The sequence below is a fragment of the Heteronotia binoei genome, chromosome 1 (assembly GCF_032191835.1).
Source record: "Heteronotia binoei isolate CCM8104 ecotype False Entrance Well chromosome 1, APGP_CSIRO_Hbin_v1, whole genome shotgun sequence".
In the NCBI taxonomy this organism is placed as follows: domain Eukaryota; kingdom Metazoa; phylum Chordata; class Lepidosauria; order Squamata; family Gekkonidae; genus Heteronotia; species Heteronotia binoei.
In genome coordinates, this window is record NC_083223.1 from 33,786,738 (window position 1) to 33,810,764 (window position 24,027).

Here is a 24,027-nt window from a genome sequence, read left to right on the forward strand (position 1 = left end):
TCCTGTGCTAAAGGAAAGTGAAGTGGGATAGAATTAGGCTCACCATTTGCCTGCTTATGGCAGAAGAGCTCCCGCTGGTGGGCCAGTCTTCTGTCCTTGCTGCCTGGACTGGCAGAATAAAAGTCGGGAGGAGGAAATGGTGTCATTGAAGTGTGACGTCACATCTGCCCCAAACCACAGATGTAATGTAAACACATCAAATGACACTCTGGGTGTACCCAAAAACTCCATGAACTTAATATGGAGTTTTCAGGGATGGCCAGAGAAATTGGCCAAGACACCTACATCACACAACATCATTTCCATTGTCCCATCACTAAATCCACCTGATACATTTGCACTGTCTCCTTATGTGTGATGTTCTAGTACAAAATACAGGAACACAAGAACATCTGTCCTCCAGGAGGAATGTAAAAGTTCCACTTTAACTCTATTGTTATATACATTTTTGTACCAACCTTTCTCCAAGGAACAGGGGTCACAAATGCCTTGTAATTCCTGATATCTGTCCCTTGCCAAACTCTGTCCTATCAGAAGCCACGCTGAAGAACCATTCCAGGGTTTATGTTTTCTCAAGAAGTACCAACCCTTTCTGCATTCCCGGGGGGGGGGGAGGAAGAGTGTGGATGGTATGGTGGAGCAGGAGTGCATGGCTTCTTCCCAGCTGTGAGGGGGCCTCTCCTCCCAGGCAGAGGTAGAGGTGGGGGGGGGGAAGAGCCCAATGGCATCTCCCTGGCCTGCTCCCTAGGCCTGCCTAGTGGACAGGCCCCCTCTGGATGTGACAAAGTGGGCTGCCTTATCACAGAAATCAGCAGAGCATCAAGACCAAAAGTCTCCACAGCAGCATGGTTATAAGGGATACAACAGGACTATGGGTTGAATCCAAAAAACACTCTTAATGCAAAGTCTGTGGATTGAGAGCTGGCATTGCTCACTGAAACCACTAAATGCCATGAAATTCTGCTCCTACAGAACTTTCAGGGGACTTCCATGAACAACACTGGGGGGATAAAAAATGGGTGGGACCCAAGGAGGGAGGAAAAACCAAAAGCACCCGCCTACCTCCATTAAGAGAAGTGTCACTATGCCAGTGGAAGATCACCTTTGGATGCAACCCAATGTATGTGCAGGAGACTTGACCTCTTGAAGCCATTACAGAAATATGAAGTACTGTGGGTGTTCTTACTACTCCTTTGAGATTTCAGCAGGCATCCCCCATTCACTCTCTGGCATATCTTGCAACCATAAGGGCTAACAGCTTGCAAAGGAAAGCTGAGATTCTCAGGAAGCTGAACGCTGCTCCCAACCCTAGAGACTGTTCTCTTTCTCCAGTGGTGTGGATTCACAGCTTCTATCCCTGGCACAGACCATGTTTCAATGAAGTTGGTGGTCTTTTTAAAAATAGAGATGCACTTCACTAAAAGGTAGGGACAAGTGGTGTTTGGTGATATTTCAAATGGTCTTTTGATCTTGAACTTGAAAGCAGGGCTGCTGTAAGGATGGAAACTCCTCAAGTTTAGAAGAGAGAAACAGCAGGAATGCTTACCTAGAAATGACACACACACTTTGCAGAAAGTATGGAACTGGAATTTGCTGGCAGCCTCCAGAAGGGTTTTGGCGTTGGCAGAATCTATCACTAAGGAACCTGTGTAAACAAATTCCAGCAGTAATTCCAGGACGTCCGCTGTGAGATTTGATAATTCCAACTCCAGCTTCTCTCCACTTCTGCTACTGTCCCGGGGTGACCTAGTAACAGCAGACAAGGAAATTCTTACAGGACATTAACAATTCCCTAGAGGTTGTCACTTACTGACGCTAGAAAATCACATTACACTTGGGGTTTTTGTTGGTTTGTTTAAGAGTTGAAAAATATTATATTTTAAAAACAAATGAACTTAAAAAAAACGACTTTATTGCTGGATCTGAAAGAGAAGAGTCTCACGCACATACAAAAACAAGTTTATTACTACTCTGCATATTCATGCAAAAAATTGCAAACCAAATCAAACAAAAAAAAAAAATAAGAAGAATGAGCTGACACTAATGAAAAAGTGGAATAGGATTAACTTTCAAAGGGAAGCAATACATTTTTAAGTTTGCATTCCACATCTCTTCATCTTTGAACAGTAAAACGAAGTAAAGGAAAATAAGCCTCCTGCTTCTTAGGTGGAAAAAGGTTATCTTTTTCCTCCCTGTAACTGCCTCCTTCAAGTACTACCTAGAATGTTTCCTTACATTTAAAGAGCTAGGGATGTATTCCAGCTTCCACTAACAAGAAAGTCTTCAGAAGCAATTGTTTTGTGTCCCTGCAGTCCCCAGCAAGGCACTGATGAGGATCAAGTGGACTTCCAGAACAATATGCCATGAAGAAGAAGAGGAGGAGGAGCAGGAGGTTGGATTTACACCCCGCCCCTCACTTGGAGTCTCAGAGTGGCTTGCAATCTCCTTTCCCTTCCTCTCCCCACAACAGACACCCTGTGAGGTAGGTGGGGCTGAGAGAGCTCTCTGAGAATTGTTCTTGAGAGAACAGCTCTGCTGAGAACCTGTGGCTGACCCAAGCCCACACCAGCAGCTGCATGTGGAGGAGTGGGGAATCAAACCTGGTTCTCCCAGGTAAGAGAGAACCACTGCACTTAACCACTACACCAAACTGGCTCTCAAGCACAGGGAGCTGCAGCAAGTGGGAGTTATCAGCCATCCCCTTGACTTCTGCATCAGCAGAGCAAAGTCAATGAATAGAGCAAGAAGCTCATGACAAGAGTGAGGGGGCAGGGGAGATATGAGATAAGTCTACCGCTGGGATGCAGCCTCCTGTATTAAAAGGCATATTGCATTTAGACATCTGACCAATGGCATGCAGGGTACAGGGAGATCATTAAAATGGCTCCTGCAAACTCATTCCATTTGCGCAAGCCTGGAACCCCGTCTTCCCCACCCCTTCTTAATAACTAGCCTTCCAGGCCTCCTGCTATAGCAGGAAACTATTATAGAGTTTCCAGTAATTTCCAGAGTTGTCTTTTGTCACTTCTGGGTTGTACCTGGAATTGAGACAGTGACATTGGTGATGTCCCCACCCCCAGCTGTTCTGTCTATTAATAAACCTACAAGATAGGTGACAGTTCTTAGCATGACTTTCTCAAGGCTTACAAGTAACCAATACATTGTGCATGTATATTAAATTTGTCATAAAAATATATTGTTCCCTTTTTAGGCACTAAATTAAAGGGGGGGAGGAAGAAAAAGAAGTAAGGAAACCCCTCATGGCATTGCGTTGAGAACGGAATACAAGACGAGATAGACAGACAAAATGGTTAGAGCGGAGGAGGGAAAGGGGTGGTGGAACAACCACCAGCTCTGCCACAGGAAGCCAGGAGCCATCCTCTGGAAGTTTCATGACTGTGGCCTATCGGTTTTTCCTGCATAAAGTGCTAAACAATTTGGTGATCAAAATATCGCCTGCATTTCAAGTGTGCATTAGTGCATGTGAAACTATCAGACAAAATAAATAAATAAATAAAATAGATACATGGTGGGGGAGGGGGGAGAGGGAAGTGGGCCCAGTTCCTAAGTGCTGGCACATGGGATAGCTGCAAAACACTAAAAGTGGGGTTATACCTGAAAGACAAAAAACAAAAAAAAATGCATTTGGTAACATCAAGAAAAGGGGAGGAAAGACAGTTAGCATAGGGAAGCAAACGGCTTTGAAATGGTTAGAGCCACCAGCCCGGTTCACCACTGAAACCCATGTCAGAATTAGCACCAGACTTCCATATGTGCCTGTAAACCATTTGTAATAATGGGTCATGAATGACCAAGGCAGCCTGGAAGAGAAGCATGGTATGTTGCAACACAGCCTCAAGGTCTATGTTGCCAAGCCACTTTTACCAGCTTATCTCCTTTTAGGTATGGGACCAGATGACAACAGAGAAGACAGAAAGATGGACCTTCTGGCAGAAATACAATTTCTGATCTCCTGTCTCTCAGTTCCCCCTGCATTTTTGTCCCTGTCTCCTGAAGCAAAACAACGATAGAAAATGCATTAAGCGTGAAGCCCTTTTCACTCCCTTAAATGGAAGGATGATAGTTATGATTTACGGAGCCTTCTTAAGCCGTTAACTCTGTCAAAGCTTATGTACGTGCCTAATGTGTCATAATTATTCCTATTAATTTCAACTACTTAGCAAAGCTCCATCTTTGATGGTTCTTGGCTCTTACCTGGTTTTATAATGATAAAATTTTCATTCTAAGAGCTATATCATATTTTGTGAACTGAACAAGTGTATGCATACTGACATCAAACTGGCCTATCTGTATACTGTGTAGTGTTACTCTTTAGACAACTGTCCTCTGATTCTATCCAGATTTTCTGGGCTAATAAAACCCTACAGATGGCTAACCTTATTGCCTTTGATGCCAACAGAAGCAAACAGAAGCAAATGGGTAAAAACTTTCCTTGGCAATAAGCAGAAGTCTTGTGGCACCTTAAAGGCTAACAAAATTTCCTCCAGCATGAATTCTCATGGGACTTTTGGTTTTGGCCATCAAGTTGCAAATGACTTACATGACCCTGTAAGGTTTTCAGGGCAGGAGGTATTCAGAGGTGGTTTGTCAATACCTATGGTGACCCTGTACAGTTTTCATAGGCTTGCCAGCCTCCAGGTGTGGTCTGGAGATCTGCTTTTACAATTGATCTCCAACTGGCAGACATCAGCTCTTGGGGAGAAAATGGCTGCTTTGAAGGGTGGACTCTTGTACCATGCTGAGGCCCCTCCCCAAACCCCGCCCTCTCCCAGATCCACTCCTAAAGTCCCCAGGTATTTTCCAACACTTGGCAACCCTATCAAGGCAGGAGGTATTCTGAGGTAGTTTGCCATTACCTGCCTCTGCATAGCAACCCTGAATTCCCATCCAAATACTAACAAGGGCTGACTCTAATTAGCTTCCAAGATCTTATGAGCTCAGGCTAGTCTGCTCAGGGCCTCACAGACTTCCCCCACATGTTTGTTCTGGAGAAGTGGGTTTAGTTTATGAAAACTTGTGCTGGAATGAAATTCTGTTAGTTTTTAAGGTGGGCCACAAGACTCATTTTTTTTTTTTAGTGAGAAAGCTGCTAGCAGCTTTAGCCACCATTAGAATTTAGAAAACACCAGTGTTAGAAGTAATTCCACCCAGTTATTGTTCCTCGGAATAATTAAGTGATAATCTCTTCTCCTTTGTAATACATGGAGCTATAAACGGCTGCTGCAATTGATTAAACACCAAAACAAAGCTAAGGTGTTTAATCAATCACAAAAGCCTCTTATGGAGAGCATAATACCCAGCAGAGATTATTGATGTTACACGACCCGCCAGAAATGGAAAAGAAAATTGTATCCTTTTCTTCTCCTGTGACAGTTTGATATTGGCAAGTGGCTGCCACTGGGATAGTCATGCTGCATACAGATCATGGGTATGGTTTAAATGTATCACTTGGATCTGAATAAGTACTCTGAAAGAGCCTGGCTCAGTGAATAAAATAACAAAAAACACACACAAAGTAAGTATGACATCCATACTAAGAAACTGGTTTGCAAGATCTTAAGGAGACTAGAAGTAGTTGGACTATTGGTTCATATGGCTCCTAAGAGATAAACAATGAATTTTCAAAGAAGCAGAGAAGTCATGGGAAGACACATGAATCTGCCTTATACTTAATCAGGCCACAGGGCCCAAGTACTGTCTACTCAAACTAGCGGCAGCTCTCCAGAGTCAGGCAATGGTCTTCTATGTCACCTACTGCCCTGTCGTTTTACCGGGAGATGCCAGGAATTGAACCAGGGACTTTCTGCATGCAAAACAGATCACTGAGCCCCTCCCTTTGTCTAGATAGACAAACTACCATGACTGAAGAAATATGGTGGGTTAGTTCCCACAGAAAGCACAAGGAAGTCACTGCAAGGATCCCTTGTGCTAAGTTAATGCAACTGCATCTCATCTGGCATTTCTACTACAGCACAAGATATATATTTCAGCATAACCAATGTCCGCCTTCTCTGATCAAAGTGTATCGCACCTCCAGACTAGACTGTAATGACTGCATCAAATAGCTTCTTTTGCCTTTTCTACAGAGTAACACTAATTGGAAAAGAAAAATCTATGCTTGAACATACAGTAGCTCTTCAGTAATGTCTTGTGCAAACTGAACTGTATTGCATGGAGGGATTCAACCCAGTGTTACAGGCAGGTTACCCCATAGCCTGAAAGTGGAATTACATTGAAGGCAAATTAACTGAGAGTATTCTTGATGACATACATGCAACTAGAGCATTGGGGATGTCTTCATTTAATATATGGCACAGCCTGCTCATTGGACCTCAAAGGAATCCATTGTAAGGCATGTTCTCCTGTTATGAGCAACATGGGAGCTCGCTGGGTGAGCCACTCACTCCTCTCTCAAAACTATATCCTAGGGTTGTTATGAGGATCAAATGGAAGAGAGGAGAATGGTCCCCATTCGCTCTACAGAACTTAGTTTCCCTCTTCTCCTTAGCTCAACAGAACTTAGTTTCCATGTGAGCCCTATCTCTCATGGCTTTTGTCCATGCAGGTCCCATGATCCTCCAGCATAATCTCTTACTCTGACAGTCAAAGGGGACCCTCTGTTCTTTTTCACAGCAGAAAACTTGGCTGGATCAAATCCATCATCTTCCTGGAGGTTCATTTCACTGTACTGCAAATGCAACTCCTGTTTTTCTTCCCTTACAGGTGATGCAGATGATTCCCTACATCCCATTATGACCCTGTACATCAGAACAGAAGAGGATCTTGGTACCTTCTTTTAACTAAAACTTGGGTTTCAAGCACAGCACAGTTTCAAAAAGTCAAACTGCTGTTCCTGGGAAAGTACATTTTTTACAGCAAATATTGCTTTCGTTGGAGGAAGTGTGACTTGGGGGAAAATTCCTGCTTCCTAGTAGGAAGGCTGGGAAACAAAGACGGCCTCTAGCCCTTAAAAAACATATTGCTCATGACAGCTGGAGCTGCCACTCAGTTTTTACAAATCCCACTAGTAGCCAAAAAAGGGAGAACTCATGATTATACTTCCACTGGCCAGAACAGGAATGTTTAAAAGGGCAAAATCCCTCTAGGGGGAAAGAATCTATGGCTGCTAACAGATCAATACTTTGGGCTGACTCAAAGTACCCAAAGTCTGCTGCCCGTCCCCATCCCATACTCACTCCGACCTCCAGGCTCCTGAGAGCAGCTCAAAAAGATACCATGTCCAAAGTGGTAGCAAATATTTGAGCTGACCATTAGTTGCCTCCTCCTGGTATGGATGGGGCAGAGTGCAAGTGAGGCGACTTGGCTGTGTGTAGTCGCCAAGTAACCAACCAGAGCACTTGACCCATTAGGGGGACAGAAAGAGGAGTCCGGCTTCTGAGGAGACTCCCCGTCTGGAGGCTCTTGGCCACCTTGTGGACGGATGCAGCCGCCTCACTGGTGAGCATGTGGAGGCTTTGGGACAGCTCTCTTTGAGCCGGCCCAATTTGGGACGCCTCCCATTCACCCCAACAATACCTGTCTGTTAGCAGCCTACAAGTCTGTTTTTGGTGGAAGGAAGATAAAAGATTTCTAATTTTTTTTAAAAAAAAATAATAAATGACTGTTGAAAGGTATTCATAATACTAGAACTCGGGGCACTCAATGAAGTTGATGGGCAACAGATTCAAGACAAATTGAAGCAGTTATTTACTTAATGAGCAATTGAATTGTGGAATTTGTTGCCAATGAGTGTAATGATGGCCAGGAGCACAGATGGCTTTAAACAGGGCTTAGGCATATCCACAAATGAGTGGTCCATCAATGGTTACTAAAGGGAGCCTCCAAATTTAGAGGCACTAAACCTCTGAATTTTGGTACTCAGAGGCAACATTAGATGAGGCCTTAGCTTCTACACCCTGTTAGTTGGCCCTCTGCAGCAACTGTTTGATCTTGCCTGTTTCAGACAAAATCATGTTATTTGTTCTAGCCCCTAAATCTCCAAAATCTATACAAGGAATGCAGGAGAGGACTTTAAAAGCCTTTATGTCAGGGGTCCTCAAACTATGGCCCACGGGCCAGATGCGGCCCGCTGAGGACGTTTATGCGGCCTGCTGGGTTATGGCAAAATCAGACCGGAAGTGACGTTCGACCTAAACTCGCGTTAGCAATGCACACTTCCGGCATTGGGCTGAGGCGGCGGAGACAGAGTGTGAGGCGATACCGAGGTGAGGTGAGTTCCCAGGCCGGGGTGTGTGGTGTTGGAAAGGGAGAGAGATGCAGAAGACGGAGAACTGACGGCCCACGTCCTTGTACAGTAAAGGCAGCCACCACAACAGACAGTTTTTGTTTTTACTATAGTCCAGCCCTCCAAAAGTCTGAGGGACAGTGAACTGGCCCCCTATTTAAAAAGTTTGAGGACCCCTGCTTTACGTTTATATATTTGAATAGACTCCTATACCAAATGAGTGGACACCACAATGTGTAACAAATGAATGTTAGCTGACTATATTAAAGGGTATGAATAGTGTAAGACTCTCTCCAAATCTGAACTTTGGGTTCTCCATGTCTCTGAACCGGTAGCTCATGAATGTTTTAGAAGTCAGTGGACATTTAAATGCAAACAAGCTGACCAGTTTTGTTCTTTGCCCTAAAAGTTTAAATAGAATGATGTCATTTATTGGCCTTGTAATCACTGCTCACATTAGAAAGGTCAAACATTCCACTCTGTGGCAGGAAATCAATAATTTCCCCAACAACCCATGGGAAAAAGAAAGTTTTGCTTCTAGAAGAATAATGTGTAATAATAAACAATTTTAGTCTTCAGCTTTATCAGTTGGGCAATCTTGAAGGCAGGCTGCAGCAAAAAAAGTCTGGTACAGCCTGATAGATAAGCTCATTAAAATAAGGAAGTGCTTTAAAATAAGTCTCAAGATTTATCAGGGGCTAAACAGCAATGGAGTTTGTTTAGGTCAGTGCTGAAACAAGCTAGGAGAGCTTTTTTAACAGTTTTATTTTTATACGGTTGTTGGAGAATTCTTTTAGAACCGCAAAGCTCAAAGTCTCTACAGTCAGGTGATGGATGGACATCTGGCTTCCCTACCAGTCAAGAGATAAGCAAGGTGGAACTATATTTTCTGCTCTGGGGGCTACATGAAGAACAACTTTTTAAATAACTTTGAGCACAATCAATTGAACTAAAAACAAATGCACTTGGATAGGGCCTGTCCACTTAGTGTGCTCCTGTTTTGATTTTGATGGAGAAGGGAGACAAATATGCAAGAGAATGTTCTAGTGCAAAGCAAGGGTCATTTGTTAGCCTAATCCGTAAAGCAGAAAACAGGTTCTTTCTCCTTTGTCCTCTTATCAACTAATTTGAAGATAAAAGAACAAAATGTTTCAGAGGGAAAGAGAAGACAAAAACACAGAAGAAGACAATTTAGATAAGGATTTATCAAAGTATATTTGCAAACAACTCCTAAATTCTTGACATTAATATATGCCTGAAATTGCTTTAGAGACCTTAAACAGACACAAAGCTATGTTTTAATGACTGACAGCAGTAGATCTGTATTCTGTGTCACTACAAAAGGTCAGTTTTCTCTGTTGTGTGCACACGTACGCAGATGCAAACACAACACTTCCTCACAAAAATATCACATCAAAGACACCTTGCTCTGAAACAGAATTATAGTTCAATATAACAAAGTCTTCTCAAGATTAAGGTCACATTCAAAATCCGATGGAAGCGGTTTTTACAATGAGGAGTGGTGGATTCATCAACTTATGGACAGGATCTTCCACCACTGCCTCTAATAGGAGTTTTTGACAGGGATATTTTTGCCATGGTTAAGCTACAAGGGCCCACTAAACCTGCTCATCATATTTATTTGGATTGATTAAATGACTGATAGTCTTTTGAAGACTGGCCATATTCTTACTTAGATTTGCATTACATATGGAAAACCTACCTATACAAGTTTTAGACAGCTGTCTGCTATCTAGTTGCATGCAAGAGTTACATTAACATGTCAAAACAAACTCAGGATGTTCAAAATAAAGCCATCTGTGCTGAAGAATTGTGAACAACATTAAGTGTGTTACAGAAAAGCCCCATAATGAAGTACTGCTTCTTAGCTTTGTCCTGTGCCACAAGAGGTATCTTATACCTGTGAAGCACAGCAGGGCAGTCACACATGGGTAACCTCAAAAACAGGACTTTTAAATAAAACCAAAGAATCAAACTACAAATTACTCTGGCTTGGCCAAACTGCTAGTTGAAAAGTGAGGTTCTGATTTTACATTTTAAAGCTCTTTTAGTTCAAATTGCTGTAAACAAGAATCTCCATCTATCAGATTCTGACACTACTGGTTTATACCAACTGGCACTCAATATGCTGCTGAACTGCCTGGAATTAGTTTGTGTTCAAAACCCCAAAATTTACAGGGTTGTAGTTGAGACCTCTGCATTGAAGAGATACCTTCACAAAGAAGATGAGTACCAACAATGACAGGTTTCTTTCTCTCTCTAGTCATTTGTCCACGTTTCATCCAGACAGTTGGGTGGTGTTGGGAAGTTTCATCATGTCACAGCTGATTTATGGTGACCCCGCAGGGTTTTTAAGGCAAGACACAAACAGAGGTGGTTTGTCATTGCCTGCCTCTGTGTAGTGGCCGTGGACTTCCCTGGTGGTCTCCCATCCAAGTATTAACCAGGCTGACTCTGCCTAGTTTTTGAGATCTGACAAGGCTGGGCTAGTCATGGACTGCTCAGGTCAGGGCTCATATATCTTGGCACTTTACTATTCATTTAATGGATATTTTTTTGGCTTCTGCTGTGGTCGCCTGACATTTCACTTTTATTCAAAACATCAAGTACAGTGGCCTTGCCAAACAAGTCAACTAAAATGACTAGTCCACAAACATTTTTACAAGCTTGTCAATTATCTGTAGAGTGTTAGCAAACTGAAAGGAACCAAGTCTTTCTCAACTTGCCGAAGCTTTCCCTGCCTGGTTTCCAAGGGTGTTTTTAACTGGCCATAATCAGTTAGGCCAAAGGTCACTTAGAAGCCCAAACTATGAGTACAACCAGACCGTTTGCCTCAACATTTCAGAACAGAAATCACAGGACATATCAACTTTCCTTTCAGCCATTTTGATTATGAGCAAAATCAGGGGTGGAATTCTAGCAGGAGCTCCTTTGCATATTAGGACACACCCCCTGATGTAGCCAATCCTCCAAAGGCTTAGAAGGCTCTTTTTTGTAAACACTTGGAGGACTGGCTACATCAGGGTGTGTGGCCTAATATGCAAAGGAGCTCCTGCTAGAATTCCATCCCTGAGCAAAACACTTCTGACGATCATCTGAGTCATTCTGGTCAGCATCTAATTCTCTATTACAAGGTTTTCATGTCACCTCAAAGTCAAGGTCCTCTGTACAATCCTCCTTTGATCCTGCTGTTGCTCCTGTGCTCCTTTAATATACTAGAGGCACTGTACGGCTACTCACATACATACACTGCATAGCTATACTGTATAGCTAGTCTGCACTCAGGAGACAATCCTTGTTCCTGTGGTTTAAGCCCACACCTGCTAATTCAATATCTCAGCTCCTACTCTACCCACCCCTGAATGAATCAGTGACATGTTGATCCCATTGGCTTGGCTTCCTGGAAAGAAAAAGACAAGGAGGTGTTTTTTGTTTTTAAACTTAGATTTAATATAATACAATAAACTGTTTTCCTTCTCTAGCTGTTTTATTTGGATCTGACAGATATAGAAAATCCCAGATCTGGGTGGGAGTGGTGGCGGGAAGTCAGATGAAGCTGTTGAGATGAAACTCTACTTCTGCTCCCCCCCCTCCATTTTCGTCAAATTGTTTTGAGTGGCAAAAATAGGAGCTGCAGTCCTCGTGAGGGTTCTATGTGTCTGTGTGTTTTGGTTCGAGTCCTCATTAGAAGGCATCTAACTGAAGGCTACCCAATTTAGGCCAAGAGGGAAGGATCAACTCAGAGGAATAACAGAAACAAGTGACACTTGAACTGCCCACCCTGTGACTTTATCCTCCAAATTATTAGTTTTCAAACTCCACTTGGGCTGTTTATAATGGTGTAAACAAGCCAAGAAATAGGGTTCCATCTCAGCATACTCACAGCCTGGAACACATCCACAGAAAATTACATCCCATCCCTATGAGCTTTATTTACAATTCTTTATAACACTTTACAACTCATGGGATACATACAAAGGCAGCTGTGTCACATGCAAAGTGATGGATTTCCGCTGCACAGAACTATTATATGCAAAGCACATATAATTTAGTGAAGTAGCTACAGCTGCAAAGTAATCAGTCAAGTAAATGAGGACCCTTCAACAGCAGCATCATTGTAATATGAACGCCATAAGGCATAAATGTCCAATTATAATAGATTTTTTTTTAAAAAATGCAGTATTATTACTCTTTTAGAATTACATTATGGGCACAATTTTCAAAATAAATGTCGGTTGCTATTTCTATTTCTATATACTTTGGTTGTTGTTGTTTTTTAAAAAAGGCCTGGTAAAAGCATGTTATAAAGTGCTATGTATAGTAATAGCTTCAAGAATTTGTCTCATAAATCTTACACATTCAGGCACAAAATCCAATTACTTAGCCTCTTCTAAGTTGTGGATTTTCTTCTTCACCTGGGTGTGAGGCAAAGCACCTGTTTTTCCCCTCAAGGGTTAATGTGAATGGTAATGTGGGCTGGTTCCATCCTGCAGGTGTTACTAATTGGCCTCTCAGCCTACACAGACCTTATCATCTTCAAGATCAGAGATGGAAAGTGGTAATTGGCTTCTCAAGAGAACCTGCAGTTCTCAGGACTGGAGAGAGGAGGTCAAGAGTGATGAGGTAATTTTCTAGATGGTTCCAGCAAGACTATGCACTGATTGGATGTTATCATTACTTGATGCTGCTTAGCTAGAAAAAACTATAATTGAGCAAAGAACCTGGAAAAGAAGGCTAGCCTGGATTCTCATGGACTGAAAGCCTAGGCTATGATATGCTCATCCTTCAATAGACAGCAATGTAGAAAACATGTCAGCTGTGGCCTTTGATTCTTGGCCTTAAGGTTTGTGCAAGTTCTGAAAATGAGTTAGTTAAGCTAGTTTTCTTGTTTTTCTGCTGTTTGACTTTAGACCATTGTGTTGCCTGTAGAATGCAATTAAAATAAAACTTCACAATATTTTACTAAAATAAACAAGAGGTTTGGTTACTTGTATAGAGCAGCCCTGGAGATCCATGGGGTTCAGCTTTGGACTCCATGGCACTAGGCATATGGGATATCTGGTCTAACATACAGGGATGGTGACTCTTTTGGCCAAAGTTCATGACTGTTCAGCCACCAAGAGACTTTTATTTAACTGGAGCAAACTCAACACATTCCATATTCTCACCCATACTCAAAACCACATCAAAGACAACTAGATGAGAAGACAGAATAAGAGATGCTGCAAGAACTAAGCCAGCAGAAACAACAGTGGTAATTTTCTGATATGCCAGCAACACCATTCATATTTGACATTTAGGTTGCTCACTATAAATGTGTTATTTTTATGGTTTATGGTAAGCGTTGCTGTAGACCTACAAATCATTCCGTCTACAGTGATTTACAGATTGTGATTTTCATAATGTGTAAGCCTCTGACCTGGATAGCTCAGGCTAGCTCAACCTTGTCAAATCTCAGTATTGGATGCAAGTTTTCCAAGGAATACCAGGGTCATGACATGGAAGCAGACAATGGCAAACTACATCTGAATGGGTGTTTCTACATTCAGGGTTAATTCTAATTTTATGAATCCACCTGCAAAAAACTTCTGTTCAAAAATACTCTTGTAAAGTGAGGAGCAACTCCAGGGTGAAACTGCTTTTGGTGCCAATTCAAGAAAATGAGTATAGATGACTTAAGATAATGCAAAGCAAGACAAAAGTGATGGTGGTATGCAATATAGATGAGCATTTTAAATGTGTATTAAGAGGATCTTCTGCCAAGTGTAGAAACAGCCAAAGTCTCTTATCTTGAAAACTTCACGAGATTGCCATAAGTCAGTTGTGACTTGATGACACTTTCCACCATCCCAATATCTATGGATGTGGAACAGCACCCCCTCATGGAGTATGGAAATGCATTAGATAAAACAGCAAATAATTAAATATTAATATTAAAGTCAGCTGGGATGAGCTTACTTTCAGAAGGCAAGCATAATGCTATAGCCACACAGCTGACATATTGAAACACAGATCTTTTGGGGAGGAAGTAAGTGTCAAGAGTCTGGCTTAAACAAGCACCAGGGAATGAGCCAGCTGTCTTTGGAAGACTATGTTCCTTGACCTGTTGCCCTCCCCTCCGAAGTCTTAGGATAGAGTGAGCTCCCTGAATGTCTGTTTTTCTGGAGGAACAAACAAATCAAGCCAGCCTTGGCTCAAACATTACAAGAAGCCAGCTTGCCTACTACACTTACACAATGGTCCAGTTGGCTGTATAATTACATAAAAATTAAAACAGATAAAATGCTCCCAAGAATCTAAGGACTGCAGAAGACCAAATACAAAACATGTTGGGAGAGAGAGTGTTGTTTTTCTCTACAGACACTGAAGGCTTCCTCTACTTCATTCAGGCCTGATCTCCCTTAATCACATTTACTGCATTATCGTAAAACAAGAGTCTAATACACAGCTGGTGTTATACGATGTGTTTCAGTCAAATGTGGCAAAATGTATAGAAGTGTTTTCTTGCTCTAGATTTATGTAAATCTCCAGACACTGGAGCATAGTTAACTATTTGTTCAGTTAACTGGCTCAATTTATGGGCTCTTTGTTGCACGGATATATTGTCTAAGTGTTGTTGTTTTCCCTATTACTTGCCAAGGCACAAACCACTTTCAAATTGTTGCATGGATACTTTTTCTCTAAAAAAATTATTGCACCCTACTTTTACAGGGGTTCCCAAGGGTCTTGAAGTTCCAAGGATCCAAACCTGCTTAACTTCAGCAATGCTGTTACTTCTGGTCCTTCCAGACCATTCATGGGACCCTACTGGCTTTGTGTTTATAGTTTGTAGCAGCATAAACATAGTTCATGCTGGGTATGTGATGGAGAGGGGGAAACACAACATACAGCAAAACAGAATCAGATGGAGGGAGCTCTAGATACAGAAAACATTGTTAAAACAGGGTTAAAGAACAGTTGTGTGGCATTCAAGGAAACGAACCCTGTCTTTTATTGATGAAAAGCCATATACCAGTAGCTAGAACTTCCAGGGTGACTGTAATGATGCTTTCAGTGGGGTAGGAGGAACACACAGTTAGCCACACCCATAAACAAACCAAGAACCAGTATGTCAGGATGATGATGATAATAATAATAACAATAACAATAATAATGTAGTGTGTGTAGTATAGCCAGGAGATCCTAAGATTTTTTTGCAGTTATGCACCACTAGGTGGTGAGCTAACTTGTTTTAAGGCAAGAGATGTTCAGAGGTGGATTGCCATTGCCTGCATCTGTATCATGCCCCTGGTATTCCTTGGAGATCTCCCATCCAAATACTAGCCAGGGCCAACCCTGCTTAGCTTCCAAGATCTGATCTTGGGCTACAGGTCAGACTGTATGTCAGGATGGATGTTGGAGACCTCACTGTAGAGCTTCAGCCAAGCTCACTTAGGCAAGTCATTCACTTTCACAGAATACATGCTTCTGTATTATTGTGACTGCAACAGTAAATGAAAAAAATTGTTCAGCATTTAGTGCATGGAAAAGTGCCAAATTTTATGAAAAGGCGCCATCAGCAGATTGGATCATAGGATCTACCTGCTGACATTCAGCCTCTCTCTGTGTAATAATGACAACCTACCTGCAAGTTTCCAGTCCAAAAGACAAACAATAAGGGTATAGAAGGAGGCAAAGGCGAAAGAGGGAATTTTTAAACAACTTTGGAACAAGAGACCCCATGAATGGTGGGGAGGAGAACATTCCATATAAGTAGACCGATAAACATGAGAGAAATAGAGCAAAAGAGCAAAAAGCCCCTGGTTTTAAAAAATAGTTATACACCATAAATGTTACAAAGGAGTCAGGAAGTGACACAAGAAAGAAACAAATATAAATAGAACCAATAGAACATAAGAACTTATAAATAAAAAGATAGACATTTGAAGGGAACATGGTGAACATAAGGAAGTCAGTAGTCTGAGAAGAACAAAAGTGACACATGTTCAAAACAAGGAAAAGAAGATAAAACCTCAGAATGTACAAAAGATGTAAGACAGATGAGAACTGAAAGAAACCAGAAAGAAATGCCCATAACCTATAGGAAATATCTGGGGATTTTTGGGGTAGAGTCTGAGGGGGTGGGGTTTGAAGAGATGATGGGTATAATGCCATAGAGTCCACCTTCCAAGAAAGCTTCTCTCCTCAAAATTTTAAAGGACCTTTTTGAATTGCCGAAATACGTGTCGGCAACAAGTTATATGGAGTTAGTGTGATTACAAAGTTACCTTAGTTTAATATTAGTTCACCTCATGTAGCCTACCTGATTCCACCTGACCTTTTCGCCTCTAAGTTGAATAAAACATTTTGTCTATTTTTAATTTTCAAAAGCCTCTTGTGTGCCAGTTCAGAAGCTGAATATCAGAAAGTGATTTTGTCTCTTCCCTCAGTTCCCTGGGCTGAGCCACCATCTCTCTCTCTCTCTGTATACATGTGTGTGTGTGAATGGGTGGGACAGCCATAGACAAACAAATGAGAAGAAAACTGATATAGGGGCTGCTCAGCAAGAAAGAGGGGGGGGGGAGGAAAATACTGTGTGTGAGGAAGTGAAGAGGGCAAGTAACCCTACCAACCTAGCACAGAAATGTGTTAAAACCTTTCAGATTACATTCTAGACAACTGAATTTACAGGAGCAGAGATGAGGAGAGGCATGTGAGGAATCCCTGACTGTCATGTAGGAACTAAAATCATGGGACCTCTGATGATCTGAACTATCTTCAGTGAAGCACAGGCCTGAGAGCCAGTTTGGCATAGTGGTTAAGAGCAGTGGATTCCAATCTGAAGTACCAGGTTTGATTTCTCACTCCTCCACCTGCAGCTGCTGGGTAACCTTGGGTCAGTCACAGTTCTCTCAGAGCTGTTCTCTCAAAAGTGATTCTCAATGAGCTATGTCAGTCCCACCTACCTCACAGGGTATCTGTTGTTGGGAAAGGAAGGGAAAGGAGATTGTAAACCACTCAGACTTCAAGTGAAGAGAGGGGTATAAATCCAATCTCTTCTTCTGAAGACATTTTAAAACCTATCAGAAAGTAGCCTTTGATCATTTTTACTATCACTCTCTATTTATATGTTTATCTTATATGGAACTTCTTATTTCCCAGCATTCCTAGGAAAATATAGGTAGGTTGCACAAATCATTCTGTGTGACAGTAGTGCAGCTCACACCTGTTTGGCAAAAGCAAGAACAGTAATCAGTCTGTCATTTCATGTTTTCATTTCTTGGATAAATTCCATCAAAAAGGGAAAGAACCAATTCTACACCCATAGCTGTAGTACTTTTGAAACAGATGTCTGGTTGACTTGTAGCACATATGAGTTTTCAGAATGGCCCTGTCTCTTTTGACTTGCGAGATTTTGTCTGCTGAGCAGGTCAAATTGTTCCCTCTGTCACTCTGGAGTCAATATTCAGTGTCAATCTGACAAATCTAGTAATTGCTGCCAGGAATGTCAACCAACTAAGATTTTATTCTACTCAATTAGAAGCTTTGTTTTTAATTGACTGGATGTACAAAGCAACTAATTAAAATAATCAAGACAGCATCTCGGCATAAGGTTCTATTGTGAAGATATTAGATCAGTTGTTTTCATTGTCTAGGCAACAAATTTTTTTGTTGTTGCTTGCTACTAAAGAGGCATCTGAGCAGAATGTGCCCTCTCGATCACGAGATGTATAAAAGGGTGTCCTGATTCAACCATACCTTGCGCATGCAGGGACTCCAGTATGCATACAGACTTCTTGCATATATGAGGACTTCTCTGAGAGGTGGAATGGATAATCCAGGGTGGATTGCATTGGGATTCTAGTTCTCAATTTCTAAAAAGAATCTGAATATTTGTATGGATTTCAGTCCTAAACTGCCAACACATAGCAGGGCAGGTCCAAGAAAAAAAAAAATCCATCCCTTTGCCCTGCACAGGAAAAACCTAATTATTTTTGGAACTTCTAACTCACTCCAACTTCCCATGAATTTTGTACTCCATGAAAACATGTTTTCCAGGAGTCTGGCTGCTGCACAATGTCAAACTTAACAGCCAGCTAAAATGTTAAGGTGGGATATGTGCCACTGGTTAACAACACAAAGTACAGGTCCCTTCCAAAAGGAAGCCACCTGTAAGAGTACAGAAATATTTTCCATAATAATAATTCACTGAATTTGGTAGAAGAAAAGACATCTGAAGCATTCTTTGCACCTCTTTCCCCTAGAGCTATACAGAATAGCACACTATGTTCTTTCCATCAAGTCACCAGATCATCTAGATTTTATAAATGGTTTAACAGAGACTACTGATGGTATTTCTCTGGATGGGGAGAGTGTCTTGGGTCACAACTGAATAACACACTCTGTTTTTTTTGAATGGGAAAGATTGCATCACCAGTGTCTATCTATGTGTGCCATTATGAATATTTTATCTGGCTTCATCTTAAAGGTGCCACAAAGCTACAGTAATACTGATAAGTGGCATGATAAAAACACCCATCGCAGTGAATTCTCTTCCCTTTACAGTTGTGAGTCTTTACTGTCAGTGGGCTTTTGGTAGATTGGCAACTGTGGAATCAAAAGGAGAATTTGGATTAGAGAGTTTGCAATTATTCCTGTCTTTGTTTTTCCCACACACTGAAACTCAATCAAGAAGAAATGCCCCAAGGCACAGATTCCACATGCTTTCATGGATAAAACAAATAAGCCAAGGGACGCAGTCCCGCCCCCAGCCAAAAGACTCAAACACATTCACTTCTAATCTCCTTGCATGTGTGCTTTACTTATGTAGTAAAATATTTCTACCTCACCAGAGCAATTAAAATACAATACAGTAAAAAGAGAGAGAGAGAGAAATTAGCCTTAAATTTTTTTAAAAATGGATCTAACCCAGGTAAATTCCAAACTGTTGCCTAAACAGCCTGATCCTCCTCAAAATGCCCTCCTACAGAATACAGCTTTGCAAAACTTCCTAAAAATCAACAAAATGGGAACTTCATTAACATGCACAGGAAGGCTGTTCCCCTGACTGAGGCCACAGCCAAAAAGGCCCACAGCAGGGCAGAGGCAGAGTGAATTACTCTTAGAGATGGCACAGATAGAAGACATAGCCTGCAAACTCACAAATTAGACCACAAGGGCAACAAAACTACCTCCCCTCCCTTTTAAACTGGTAGTTCTCCACCACTGCCCTAATCAGGTCCAAGCCAATACTAAGCTTTTTCTGGCATTTCAGGAGTAGATGCCAGTATTCAAGGGCCTCAACATTAGGATTTTTTCCATTTAGTTTGCCACTGAAATTGTACACTAGTACCTAAATATGAAGAGACTTGGAATTAGACATTCCATTACTATGAAATTGTAGACACTTAAAGCTGATTTGAAACTTGAATAAAGCTGGCCAAATGCATAGGTAAAAGTCCTCGACAGTTTCAAATGAAACCATTACAATTAAATGAAACCATTACAAAACCAAACCAAACCCTGACCATTTGGAGACTTAATTTGGACATACTTCAGTTCAGGTTATTTTCTAAAGCTGAGGATTTCAAATTTGAAGGGCATGTCAGGATTCTGGGATACATGAGCTAGAATTCTTGTGTACAGCCTGATCTTCATCTACTTGACACACTTGGGGAGTTTGTTTACTAAGTCATTTGATACTCCTCTACCACATCCATTCCCAACCAGTGTTCCCTCTAAGCTGGGTTAGCGTGAGCTAGCTCACAGATTTTTAGCCTCCAGCTCACATATTTTTGTCTTAGCTCAGGAAGGCTGACCACAGAGCACACTAATTTATGCATTTGCTCACAACTTTAATGCTAGTAGCTCACAAAGTAGGATTTTTGCTCACAAGACTACAGCTTAGAAGGAACATTATTCCCCACCTATCCATGTGGAATTGGTCAGAAGCAAACTAATAACCTCAATTCACAGTGGACTGTTGGTACACCTTTCAGCTGCTTACATACCACTGACAAACTGAAACTGATTTTGTGGCAAAGTGCCAACTTGGTCTGAAAACAGGGCCAAAAACAGGCTGAATGAATTGACCCTGAGATGCAAAAACAAAGATTTCTGATAGTTCTAGGAACTCTGATAACAGCCGAGCACCCGGAACTTCCAGATGGTGCTCAAGGAAAGGGGCGGGCCTTGGGCGGCTGGGGAGCGTCTGGAACGCTCACGCATCCAGCTCGCGGTTCCCAGGGCGCTCTTCAGGTGGTCTCCAGGCTTCCAGATGGCTGGGAGCCGCCTTGGAGCTGCCCTAGCAAAAAGGGACCACTTTTGCAGTGATACCTTTTTGAGCCGGGTGGATTGTCTTCCAGGATGGAGTGAGTATGGGATCCGGATGGATGGCAGATGTTGCCGTTCAGAAGGTTTTTTTGGGTCAATCTCAGAGGTGTCTCTGAGTTGACCCAAAGTGCCGGTCTGCAATCAGCCAATATCTCCTAATCAAAGTCTAAAATTTCCTCTTGCTCAAACTGAATAAGATCTGAAGCAGCCCTTCTCTGAACCTATACAGCAAACTGATGATGATCTAAGATACATTCCAATCTCAGAATGTCTACATTCATGAATGATTGAGTCTAATGTTTATTCAGCCTTGTTAAAACAATATGGGGACTCAGGTCCCCATGCTGTGATAGACGGACAGAATGAATGGGCTGCTATCTAAGGGGGAAATCAGTGGGGGGGAATTAAGTAGTGCTTAAATAGTGCTTAATTCTTTGCCTACCCCACTACATTCCCCCCATCCAACCAGTTTCGATGTCTGTTCTCCAGCCTCAGCTGAGCACCAAGATCAGAACCAAGCTTAACTGGTGCCAACCTTGTACTGAGCAAGAATGTGGAGGGAAGGTTTAAGTGGATCCTATCCTGCCCAGCGCGTCTCTTCAGAAAGAGTCTCTCCTCTGCATTACCAGACAGAATGGAATTGGAAGACTCTGCTTGATGATAAAATGTACAGTTTAATTCTAATAACTACTGTTCAAGTGGTGGAAGAGGGGTGCTGAGCTGCTTTTCCATTCTACATTTATTAGCTCCAAATCATCCTCTGATCTGTTTATGGTTTTAACTGCTAATCTACCATAGATAAAACACACATACAAATGATCAGAAAATCTTTAAACTGAAATATGCTTATTTGTGGGTAATTAGAAAAAATGAGAAGTACCTTTGCAACCATATATATTGACATCTGCATACAGTGAAGTTAATGGGCCTAGCTCAATGGCAGAATATATACAAAGGTCCCATTAGTCAGACAGGCATCTCCAGTTAAACTATCTCAAATAGCAGGGGAAAGTTCTGCCTGAGACCTTGGAGAGCCATCACTGACCAAAGTACTGGATTAAATGGACCCTGTGAAAATCAATTTGTATCTTCCATTTGGCTAATCCTGCTTTCTCTGACTACAGATGCCATTGTATACCATAATAAATTTACATAATAAACTGCACTATCCTGAGTGTTGGACTAGGATCTGGTAGACCCAGATACAAATTCCTACTCTTGTCTTGGAAGTTTGTTGGGTGACTGTGCACTCTCAACCTAACCTACTTTACATGGCTGTTGTGAGGGTAAGATGGAGGAGAACAGAACAAAGAAGCCGCTTTGGTTAGCCATTGAGGAAAAAAGGTGAGGTATAGATGAAGTGAATAAAATATAAATAAGATTCCTAGGGATGAGATAGGAAAAGTTCTTAAACCGAACAAGCCCTATTTCTGTGGCAACACTCTAAAAGAAGACCAGTTAGACTTTAAAAACCCACACAATTATGATAGAAGTGATCAGACTAACAGTTCCTCTCCATCTGACAACTAGCTGCAATAAATAATTGCCATCCCTGATTTTCTCCAGAAACAGACTTATCTGGTGATTTAACTAGCAAGCTTTCACAGCTAAATTCAATGACACTGCATGGCCAGTCAATTACTGGGTTTCTATAAATGGATCCTACAATTCGCTCTCCCCATAGAATACATATCTCATCTCTGCAAGACGCATATAATGTAGCCTTAACTAGTAAGTGATAATGAGCAGACTGGAGAGCAGAGACAGAGAGCAGCTAAAGCTCGCTATCATTAGATTTATTGGGGTTGGGGGGAGAACATGCTATCGGGCCAACTTTTTATGAATAATTGATAAGGCAGTCTGAGCAATTATACGACAGAAGCATCACATTGCCACAATTAGAGGAAAAAACACAAGCTTTATGCAAGAAAACGGAACACACTGAAAAGGCGATACCAGCAAACATGCCATCCTGGAATAAAATACCACTGATACTGTGTTAGTTGGCAATATTTAAATGCACAATTTGAAAGCAAGCATAATGTCTTGTAATCCTGATTTTGTTATTTTTTTAAAAGCACAGTCCAGGTTCAGAGTTTGGTCAGGAAAATACTGCAAGGCAGAAAAAAAGAAGTCAGCAGCCTCATTAATTTGCTGATGACTGAAATATGAAAATTATTCTTATGGGTGTTCCCCACTCCCATGTTGCTAATACAACAGTAATGATCATTTCTATGTGGGTAATATGAACTATGGAAATTTAAAAAAAAACCCCTCAAGATGTAATGGAAAATAAAAGACCATCATGCAATGTTTAGAATCAATTGGCTAGAAACAGAAGGAGAAAAATGCAAAGATGGAAACACAATTCTTAGGAAATATACAGACTCAAATTCTTAGGAAATATACAGACCCTGTATCTGACTCAAAACTAAACAAAACTATCCACTCAAGAAAAAAATCTATCAAACAAATAGAATTTGGGGCTTTCTAAAGCTTAACACTATCTTGGTTGCACAAACCCATTTTAAAACTTCCGAGTTCAATGTTTTCTTAAGAAAAGATCCACTGCTACTTGTTTTTGATTCACCATTTGGCTTCCAACAGCCATATTTATATCAGGTGGCCACATGCTACATAACTCAACTCCTGGTAATTCTTGGCGTCTTTCAGCTATATACTTATTGGTTATCATCGCCTGAAGGAGAGTTCACAGCATCCCTTTTAACAACTATTCTAATGATGTGTTTTGTGATTCGTGTCATTTATGAGTGTAAATGCTTCATGATGGGACATTATCCTTCAGCCAAAATCCATGTGCAGATTAGTGAGGATCAGGAATTGTACACAGTCAGGGAGGGTTACGTGTCAACAAACAGAATCTGAGTTTGCATTTTTTAAAAAAAGATATACATTCAGAGTAAGTAGAAAGAATGGCTACTGGCTCTGTGACAGGAGAGTCAAATCTTCATTAAACCTGAAAGAGAGGGGGAGGAAAAAAAGCGACACAAATGCGCCCTACAAAAGAACAGACCAGATCACAGCTGGAAGGAAGGCAAACCTTTTAATCAGGTCCTTGAAATACAAGCTGCAGGAAGCTAGAACATTTTGGTGGACTTCAAACTCTTTGCCTTCAACAATAATTTTCAGGTCTGTAAACTCTTTCGCTCTGCGTTGCTGGTTCAACTCCTTCAACATTTCTGCAGAACAGAGAAGACAGACAGTGCCAGGATTCCCATTAAGACGCTTTTAAAAGAAGTTTTTTTATTTAAAAAACAAAACAAAAAAAAACAAGGAAAGCAGAGAAACAGGAAATGCTTGATATTCTTTCTTGGCTCAACGCTGACAGTCAAAGAAATCACATACAAAATACATACTATGTATATATAGATAAATATATATACTTATAAAAACAAGAAACAGTAGAT

At 41.3% G+C, this 24,027-nt stretch overlaps 1 protein-coding gene across 1 annotated transcript in view; it reads right to left on the reverse strand.

Moving 5' to 3' along the window:
• KLHL29 (kelch like family member 29) overlaps positions 1-24,027 on the reverse strand; it is a 713,901-nt gene that overhangs the window by 150,455 nt on the left and 539,419 nt on the right. Inside the window, exons 6-7 of the mRNA XM_060233441.1 lie at positions 23,661-23,799; positions 1,547-1,746 (exon numbers count right to left, since the gene is read on the reverse strand). Of these exons, the coding sequence (XP_060089424.1) occupies positions 1,547-1,746; positions 23,661-23,799 (339 nt within the window). The remainder of the gene's footprint in view (positions 1-1,546; positions 1,747-23,660; positions 23,800-24,027) is intronic.